Source organism: Panicum virgatum, chromosome 5K (genome assembly GCF_016808335.1).
Source record: "Panicum virgatum strain AP13 chromosome 5K, P.virgatum_v5, whole genome shotgun sequence".
In the NCBI taxonomy this organism is placed as follows: domain Eukaryota; kingdom Viridiplantae; phylum Streptophyta; class Magnoliopsida; order Poales; family Poaceae; genus Panicum; species Panicum virgatum.
Genome location: NC_053140.1, coordinates 59,338,149 through 59,347,865, shown reverse-complemented (window position 1 = coordinate 59,347,865; position 9,717 = coordinate 59,338,149). Strand labels below are relative to the sequence as shown.

Genomic DNA, 9,717 nt, shown 5'->3' with positions numbered 1-9,717 from the left:
TTTTGTTCAACTTTGACCATCATGAATAAATTATTTTAAATATAAACATTTATATATTATAATAATTGCTTTCATAACAAATCTAGTAATATTATTTTTATCTTCTAGATCTTAATAAATTATTTACTATTTATAGTCAAAATCGAATAAATTTAATTTTGATCAAATCTAAAAATATTTATACTGTGGAACGGAGGGAGTAGCAGTGAGCAAGCAGAGGGCGACGAGGTCACGAGGGTGAACAGATCGGCGGCGGCGGCGATCAGACCTGCGGCAGCGATTATCCCATCGGGCCATCGGCGGCTGCGATCCACTCGGCGGCGGCGACAAGATCTATTCCCGCAGCCCGGCTTCCTCCAATCCGCAACTTGCTCGGTGAGGACGACATGCGCAACTGATTCTTCCAGCTGCACTTGCATTACTATAGAAAATACAATGCATCCCCACGTTTTAAGCAAGAAGTAGCCCGACATCAAAGTTGTGGCAAATGCATTCCCGACATCAAAGTTATTGCAAATGTCTATCAATCCAGCTGTTTCGGCTTAAAATAAATGCATGATCCAGCAAGTTAAGTTACACACAAGTACTTAAAACACACCAACGACTAAATAAGCAAACTTCACCTAGAGGTGACCTCCTTATTTCTTAACAAAACCTGGGGGAAATAAAATCAGATACAAGGTTTCGATCAGACCGAATGGGTGCCATGTAGCAAAGCAACCAAGACAACTTCTTCCGAGACATCTTTATTTGAGCTTCTCCGTTCGACATGTGTATTCCCATCTGAAAGGCAAAAGGAATGGCGCCTCAAAGCTGCACCACTACATTCATTCAAGGCAGCACACCATCTCGCATTTGCATGAGTAAAATTTCACCTGAACAGGAAAGGTTAGGGCATGTGGCCGTGTCAAATTTGCTTGCACATACAAAGGAAATACATATGTTATGTACAGAAAGCAACAGCAGATTTTTCAAATTGGCAATTAAGATCAATACCTCATACAAATACCCTGGGATGATTGGGGTTGGCATTTGCTTCATTCCTTATGGCAGCCGCTGCAGCCTTTCTTTCGGAAGATGTCGCGTCTCTACCGTCAAGTATAACCATGGCATGTTTCAGACATGGAAGATGGTTAATACCTAAGCTAAACCCATAGGCTTTAGCCACTGACACAGAGAATGGCACCTCAAGCTTCTCGAGCTTTGGCATCGCCCCTTCTTCAAACTTCAAATATGTTGGCCTTGAGCCGGAATTACTAAAAAAAAAGAGGCAGAATTCCTTCAAACATGGGAACGCATGGCCTCTGACAATAATTCTTTCATTTTGGGCACCATTGAACGTTAACACCAGAGAAAGCAAGGCACGCATCTCTCCAAATATGCTCAGATCCTCCTCCATTATTTCCACTAAATTAATGTTTAGGTATGCAAGACTGGTGAGTTTTGGCGTAATCCACTTTGGCATCTCCGGAAAACTATAGTCAGTGGTCATCCGAAATCTTTGGAGAGAAGATGGCAGAGGGGACCAAGAATCTAAGAACTGGAGCGGTGTCGAGTCGGCAGCACGTATCCATAAAGACTGGAGTTTGCATCCGCCAAGCTTGCATAGAGAGGAAAGTAACATCTCTTCATGCTTCTTGTATTCCTGAGATCCTCTGCCGTCCAGCTGTATATGTAGTTCCTGCAAAGTTGTCAGATTCCCCAGCTCCTCCACTGCACCTAATGAACTCTTGATAACATTAAAGCCTGAGATGACACGTAAATTCCTCATATTTCCAATCCCATTTGGCATCTTCGCTCTACCTACAGACCAACCAAATCCAGAGGACACAAGTAAATGTTGTAGCTTAACGAGCTGAACAATCTCGGGTGGAAACTCTTCGATGTATGTATTTCTAAGATCTAGCGTCTCTAGACCATATAGCCTCGCAATTCCTGATGGTAGCTTCGACATGTCAGTGCCCCTGAGGCTTAAGTACTTCAGCTGGAAAAGTTTATCTATGCCATTCATATCATACTCTTGCATATTTTGGCACCCTTGAAAATCTAGCACACGCAAAGCTTCAAAGCCAACGAGACTAGGCAAGTATTTGATGCAAGCTGATGCTGTCACCGTTAGAGACCGAACATGACTTAAATCTTTATTTGCCAATACAGATGCCAGCTCTTGGTCAATATGATGGATTGACAGTCGCCGAATAAGACCATGACGATTTGCTACATCAGTCTGCCCGTGGCCCATGAAAGTGATGAAATTATCTTCAATCGATTTTGAAATGATGAGCTCTAGCATCATGTCGTGAACTCGACAAGCACGAGCCTTACCATCATAGCCAACTTCCACTGGTTGGACCATGCTCTTGTTGATTAGCTCATAGAAGTGGTTCTCGGCAACCTCTTGTTTGCTCTGTCCACGCTCTTCACAGATAAAGCCTTCTGCTATCCATCGCCTCACTAAACACTCTCTGTCAATGACTGTATCCTCCGGAAATATACTTAAATATAACAAACAGGTCTTCAGATTAGGTGGAAGATCATTGTAGCTAAGGGATAATATACTATTCATTCCCTCCAAGCTTGGGTTTTTTTCCAATGCAGAACCAATAGACCTACTGACCCTCTCCCACTCGTCTTTGATCTTCGGTCGGTTTGCCAACAAACTTGATATACTAATAAGTGCCAATGGTAGGCCTCCACATTTCTTCAATATTTTATTTGAAACTTGTTTTAGCACATCAGGGCAACAGTCCTCGGAACCAAATATTCTTTTGAAAAACAACCTTTTAGAGTGAAGATCACTTAGGGCTTCCATTTCATAGATGCGGTCAATATCACCACGTGGACAACATGATCTTGCTACATCAACAATTCGTGTTGTAGCTATAATTCTGCTAGAAAGGTTATTCTCCGGGAAGGCATATTTAATAATGTCCCATGCTGGTATAGACCATATATCATCAATAGTGATGAGGTACCTAATTGGTATAAGTAAATATTGTTAACCAATTATGAAAAGAATGAAAAGAGTTCAAGTAGGAACAGAATGACATCAACATCATGCTAAGTCTAGGCATTAAGGAATGATACTAAAACCTACACCTTATGTCCCAAAAAAACAAATCAACCTATAATTCAAAATTCGTCAAAAAAAAAGTCGTTTTAACCTATTTGGTATGTGCATGTGCATGCAATAACTATTAGTGCCAAATATGACTAATAAATAGGGGCAAATAAGGTTATTTAATCTTCCTATTAATCTGTCATAAATTTTCTAGAATGACTTGTTTTTTTCGAACTAAAGGAGTAGATAGTTTCTTGAATGAAATTACCTCTTATCTTGTAGCAGCTCCCTTAGCTTCGCAATAAATTTCTTTTCATCCCAACTGTCAATATCTTCTGTAAATTCTTTCTCGCAAGGCACTTGGGAGCCGACTTGGGAGATCACATCCTTCATAATGTTCTTCACATTTGGCTTTTGAGAGATTGAGACGAAAGCATGGCAGCAAAAATGCCCTTGGATCTTGCTATAGACCTCCTTTGCCAACGTTGTCTTCCCTAGCCCTCCGAACCCAACAATAGACAGCACCTTGAGATTCTTCGTCGAGCTACCTTTGTCTTCCACCATCCAATTCACAAGATCGTCTCTTGGACCATCAATGCCCACGAGGTGTTCTTCCTCGACAAAAAACGCAGACAACCGGGGATCCACGCCGGAGCACTCACAGGTGCTACCAGCAATATCATCCAGCTTGTAACTACTCTTTTGCTCTTTGACCTCCTTGACACGAGCCTTCAGCTCGTCAATTTGGCTGGCTATTCCATGGCGAGACCCAAGAGTCTTGAGTTGGCGAGCAATCTTCCGAAAGTACTCCTTGAAGCCACCGTGGTGGTGGCTGCCGTTGCCAAGGTGGTGGACGAACTTGTCAATGACATCCTCGGTGTCATAGGCCAGCTCCCTCACTAGTGATATCCGTACCTTCGCTTGGACATCAGGATGTTGTAGCATGGCATACTTCTGGACTGCAGCATGCATGCTCATCAGCTCAGATCTAAGTGACCGGATCTCACGGCGGACACCTTTGAGGCGGACACACTCGTCGGCAAGCAGAGAGGTGAGCTTCCCCAGTAGGGGACCCAACACACCATGAGAAGCGCTCACCACCTCCATTGATCTCTGTGCTCCTAGCTACTGCACTGTGCGATCCATCTGTGGTCTGTTTCGTGTGCTAAGGAGGGCAGAGAAGTGAGGGAAGCTTTGGCTATTACAAAGCTTTTCATAAGTGCGCCCTTGGTGGTCACACCTCACGCTCTAGCAGCCAAAAGATTCCATCACATCAACCACGCAACTTGTCGGCCACTTGTATTTGATCGTGGGGCAGCAATTAATATGCGAATCTCATCAGATTATGGCCGTGTTTGGTTACGAGAAAAATTTTCGCGCACGTTTTTCGAAAAGAGAATCTCGTATGCATGGAGTACTAAATGAAGTCTATTTCCAAAACCTTTTCAGGGATGAGTGTAACTTTTCGAGACGAATCTAATGGTGGTAATTAATTGATGATTTGCTACAGCGATGCTACAGTAACCATCCTCTAATCGCGCGGTCAAAGGCCTCATTAGATTCGTCTCGCGATTTACACGGGGGGTTGTGGAGGTGGTTTTGTAATTAGACTTCGATTGCCGCTCTAAATTTTTAGTCAAAAGTGCTACAGTAAATCCACGAAAACTAACCAAACACGGCCTATAGGTGACTCTTTAGAATGCAAGATTTTCAAAACATAGAAATAGAGAAAAAAACAGAGGATTGAAATGTTCATACAATTGAAGTCGTATAGGAATCTAAAACACTCGAATCCTAAAATAAAAAAAGGAAAAAAAACAGGAGGTTGCACCTCATGTTTATTTTCCTCCTAAGTTTCCATGAAATAACTCATTCCAAATTTCAAAGAAATAAGTACAGTTCAATCCTTTGTTCCAAAGACTTTCACTGAGCCACCAGTCAGCCACCCCAGCTATCCGAACAGGGCGAAAATTGAATCTGCATGGCCCATTCAATATGTTACAGTCAAGAAATAAATTGTTACTGGCAGTACTCAGGTACAGAACAATACAAATCTTTATATGGAGCCAAAAAAATGAAGGAACGCTGTTTGTTCTACAAAATTCCAAAACTTTTCTGTTTGTTCCAACAACGGAGGCGAGGCCGCCGTGGGGCAGAAGAGGAAGAGGACGGCGTCGCCGATGGGGCAGTCGGCCGTCGCCGGCGAGTGCGCCGGCGGCGGGCAGAGGAAGAGGCTCGCGGGAGGGCCGGACTACCTGGACGTGCTCCCCGACGACCTCGTCCTCTCCATCCTGTCCAAGCTCGCCGCCTCCGCCTCGGCGCCCTCCGACCTGCTCTCCGTGCACCTCACGTACGTCTCCTTGCTGCTGCTCCTCCTCATCGATCCGCTTCGCTCGCCCATGAGGCGAGAAACCCCTCGTGTTTCTTCGGATTGCAAGCGCTCCCTCTCCCAGTCTCCCCTCGCGCGTTGCAGTATTTGAAATGCGTGGGGGAGTGGGATTGTCTTGCAGTTTACGGAAACATTGAGGCGGGCCGGGGTCATGGGGATAAAGTTGCTAAGGATTGGCGACTGATGTCTCTCGCGTTTTCAGGTGCAAGAGGCTCAACGAGCTCGGCGGGCATGACATGGTGTTCGCCAAGGCCTCGCCGGCGTCGCTGGCCGTGAAGGCGGCAGCGTGGTCGGAGCCGGCGCAGAGGTTCCTCAAGCGCTGTGCCGACGCCGGCAACCTCGAGGCCTGCTACATTCTCGGCATGGTACGCGGCGCCTAGCAACCCTAATAAGATGCTACTAGCAGCGGAGTTGATCGCTGTGTTGATTCTGCTCCTCGATCTTGAGAGCTGACGAGAGCGTCCTTGCTTCTGCCTGCAGATTCGATTCTACTGCCTCGGGAGCCGGAGCAGCGGCGCCGCGCTGCTGGCGAGGGCGGCGGTCGGCGGGCACGCCGCGGCGCTCTACTCACTGGCGGTCATCCAGTTCAACGGCAGCGGCGGCGCCAAGTCCGACCGGGACCTCCGCGCGGGCGCGGCGCTGTGCGCTCGCGCGGCCGCGCTGGGCCACGTCAACGCGCTCCGCGAGCTCGGGCACTGCCTCCAGGACGGCTACGGCGTGCGGCGCGACCCCGCCGAGGGACGCCGACTCCTGGTGGCCGCCAACGCCCGCGAGCTCACCCTCGCGCTCGCCGCGGCCGCCGCCTCGCGCCACCCCTTCGCCGCGGCGCTCCCGCTCGGCGCGGCGGTCGAGGGCGCCGGCGGGTGCCCGCTCCTCTCGGACTTCGGGTGGAGCCTCCCCGAGGCGGACCCACACGCGGCTAACCAGTTCATGGTGGACTGGTGGGCCTCCCGCGGCGCCCAGGCGGCGGCCGCGAAGAAGCCCGCTACAGGCGGCGACGGCGACGGCGACGGCGACGGCGCGGAGCTCCGGCTGTGCTCCCACGTCCGGTGCGGGCGGCGCGAGACCCGGCGGCACGAGTTCCGGCGGTGCTCCGTGTGCGGCGCCGCCAACTACTGCTCCCGCGCGTGCCAGGCGCTGGACTGGAAGCGCGCCCACAAGGCGCAGTGCGTTCCCATGGACCGGTGGCTCGCCGCCAACGCCGGCGAGGCGGCCCCGCAGTGACGCTGCGGCGCGCCTCCCCAACGGCTGACATGACGTACCAGTACTACTACTAGAGTACTAGCCCCTCGGCCCACCGTAGACCCGGCGTAGCGAAGGAAGGAAAGGCGCAGCAGATGGAAATGCGCCTCGGCTCTTTTTTTTTCTCTCTTTTGGTCCCTATCCTTTTTCTCTTTTGCGCCTCTGCTGTCTGGGCGTCGCCTTGTCAGATGTACGTATTCTACTAGGGAAGAGGAGCCGAGGGATACCCGCGCCCGTTTCTGTTTTTTTTAGCTCTTGTTTTGTCTCGGTTAAAGTTACCGCTAGAACTCAAATCCTTCTTTTCTTTTTCTAACCGAGGTTGGGAGCCGGTTGAGGTTCCTCTGGATTTTGTCGACTTTCCACGGCCAGGCGGCAGCTCGGCGTTAATCTTAAACCTGGTGTGATTAGCAGCGGCCATCGGTTGGGGTGTCAGGTGTGTGCCTGTGTCTCGGGGCCTGGGAGGTTTGAGCTCTCTCTGGCCGCTCATGCCACCGTGTTCGGTGGTTGAGGAGCGGGCTGCTTCCGGCAGTTGCTGGCTGCTGCAGCCGTTCGGCGGGCTGCTTGGCTGCCGTTCGGTGGGCTGCTGTGGGCTGCTCGCTGCCGCCGGCTGCTGCCGCCGCCGGCAAGAGCAGCTGTTGGGAGAAGCGAGGCGGTGACGAGGAGTAGGCGACTGCGCTGCTGCGGAGCTGCCTGCTGGTGTTTTTGTACTTACCCCCACGGTGATGAGTGCCTGGCCGCTCCCAATACGCTACACCCGCGGCACTTGGAAGCATGGAACTCATCTAACCATTATTTACCTGCAAAACAGCAAAAGACGGCTACATTGGCTTTCCTGTCCGGCTGTCCCACTACCAGTAAACAGTACTATTTGGTATTGACATCCACTTGCAAGCCAACAAAAAGAAAAAATAGGGCAGGCAACGACAGGTGCACTAGTGGTAGTACAAAACTTGGAGGCTCTGAATTCTACCGCACCACGCACGCACGCAGGCTCCCTCCGGCAGGAAGTTCTCGCGGGCAAAGAAAGGAAAATTTTCTCTTCAAAAAAAGAAGAGAAAGGAAGACAGCCCGAAACGCGCGCCCCCGCAGCGGGAGCAAACGCCCCCGCCCGAAACGCCGCGCCGCGCCGCGGCCGCCCTCCATCCCGGCCGGCGGCACGGTGATCTGGTCTTCCATCCCGCCGCGACGTGCCACCCCTGCGGCCGTGCTGAGTTGCTCCCTGGACACGCGGGCGAGCCCGGCCGCGTCAGGGCAACACGGGGTGTCCGTCGCGGACTGGCCGCGGCCGCCCTCCATCCCGGCCGGCGGCACGGTGATCTGGTCTTCCATCCCGCCGCGACGTGCCACCCCTGCGGCCGTGCTGAGTTGCTCCCTGGACACGCGGGCGAGCCCGGCCGCGTCAGGGCAACACGGGGTGTCCGTCGCGGACTGGGCACGGCGAGGCCGCAAGGCACCAACGGAGGCGTCACCGGACTGCGGCGCCAATCAAGACGCGCCGGGCCGGCATGATCTGACGGGATCCAAACCTAGCCTATCCCCCCGCGCTAGACCCTGTCCCGGCGACCGGGGCCCCGTCGCTTCCCGGAGCCGGATGGGATTGGTGCCAGCGACGGCCGGGAGCGTCGCCGCCCCTGTGCCCTGGCCGCCGCCGCCCGGCGCTCACAGTTCGTTCTCACGGGGATCGGATCGCTCCAAGAGGATTTGAGATTCTACTGTTTTAGCTCGTGCCCGACGGTGATCTGGCACAGGGACGGACCTGGACCCCTCTGCCGTGGAGGCGTGGACGAACAGAGCAGAGAGCCCGGGATGATTGTGCGCGCGAATCGGGTTCTCGGAGCATCGGGGGGTTGCATGCGCGAGCGAGGAATCGAATATCGATCGGGTCGACCGCTTCGGTTGTTTTCGTGGGGCCTAGCGCCACATTTGTGGCATTCTTAAGTGCGGGCCGGGGTAGTGTGTGAATCGTGGTTTCGTGCATGATCTCGGCATGAATTTTACTTCCTCCACTTGACAACCTCTGCATTTTCTTTCCCCCAATTCACCGCCACTACCCTACTACCTTCAGTACCTTGGTTTAAAAAATAGTTTAAAAGGTAGCTGGAAAAATTTGTTACATAACAAATAGTTGTCGTTTATGTCATTTACTCCCTTTGTTCCAAATTATTTACTAGTTTTGAATTTCCTAGGTGCATAATTTCTACTATATAATTAGATGCATAGCAAAATCGATATATCTAGAGAAACCAAAAACTAGAAATATTTTGAGACAGAGTGAGTAATATGGATACTGATATTTACGCATGTGTTCAGCTTCGGATGAGATTAAGGATTTTGTCCGTAGAGAAGCAAAGACGCAGCTTTTAATAATTTACTAATGGCCATGCAATTTGCATCCCTTAAAAAGAAAATTTTCGCCCATGCATGGCGAAAATATAACAGTTTCCCCGTTGGTCAAGCACTCATGCTGAACGAACGATGGCGATGGATGATACCTCAAGTTGACAAAGTTTTTCTTTTTTCAGTCGAACACGGTAGATGCGGCTTCGAGTCATGAGCCCCTCAAGGTTCAAGGGACAGATTAAATTAACACCCGAGGCGCCATGATCCTGCTCCGGTGGTCAATGCCTACCAAGGGACAGCATCTCTCGAGAGCCGTGTGTGCCGGGCGCCATGTAGCTTTGCGGTGATTGACCTTCGTGTTTAACTTTTGCTCTTTTATCACATGAACTGCCGCCGGCTCTTGTTTTTTTTTTCTTTCCCTCTCTGGTCTTTGGAAGACCTTGAGCTGTAGTACACTGTACGCGAGGGAATCTTGTATGTAAATGAAGTGTACGGGAGAGTTGTTGATGCACAGTTGCACACACGTACCGTCCTTGCTCCAACTGCAACCGGTCCAGGTTCAGTATGCGAATCCGTCTTCGTCGTTGTATTTTTCTTTTTTTAAAAAGAAGTGTAATAATATCATTTTCGAAGACTGAGAGGCGTATTAAATTCCGAGAGTTCCTATTCCTTGTAAGCAATGCAG

At 50.5% G+C, this 9,717-nt stretch overlaps 2 protein-coding genes across 3 annotated transcripts; one reads left to right on the top strand and one right to left on the bottom strand.

Moving 5' to 3' along the window:
- Positions 1–469: 469 nt before the first annotated feature.
- LOC120709088 (disease resistance protein RGA5-like) lies at positions 470–4,300 on the bottom strand. Of its 2 annotated transcripts, XM_039994608.1 has the most exons (3): positions 3,330–4,284; positions 997–2,975; positions 470–875 (listed from the first exon to the last, which is right to left on the bottom strand). In XM_039994608.1, exons 1-2 carry the CDS (start codon positions 4,166–4,168, stop codon positions 998–1,000), a joined length of 2,817 nt encoding a protein of 938 aa, XP_039850542.1. In that variant the 5' UTR covers positions 4,169–4,284; the 3' UTR covers positions 470–875; position 997. The 2 variants fall into 2 exon arrangements, with proteins under 2 accessions (XP_039850542.1, XP_039850543.1); XM_039994609.1 differs by lacking the exon at positions 997–2,975 and having other exon boundaries at positions 479–875; positions 3,330–4,300.
- An 845-nt stretch (positions 4,301–5,145) lies between these two features.
- Positions 5,146–7,041, top strand: LOC120709089 (F-box protein At1g67340-like). The gene is made up of 3 exons (XM_039994610.1): positions 5,146–5,411; positions 5,653–5,815; positions 5,931–7,041. Exons 1-3 carry the CDS (start codon positions 5,242–5,244, stop codon positions 6,672–6,674), a joined length of 1,077 nt encoding a protein of 358 aa, XP_039850544.1. The 5' UTR covers positions 5,146–5,241; the 3' UTR covers positions 6,675–7,041.
- Positions 7,042–9,717: the final 2,676 nt, after the last annotated feature.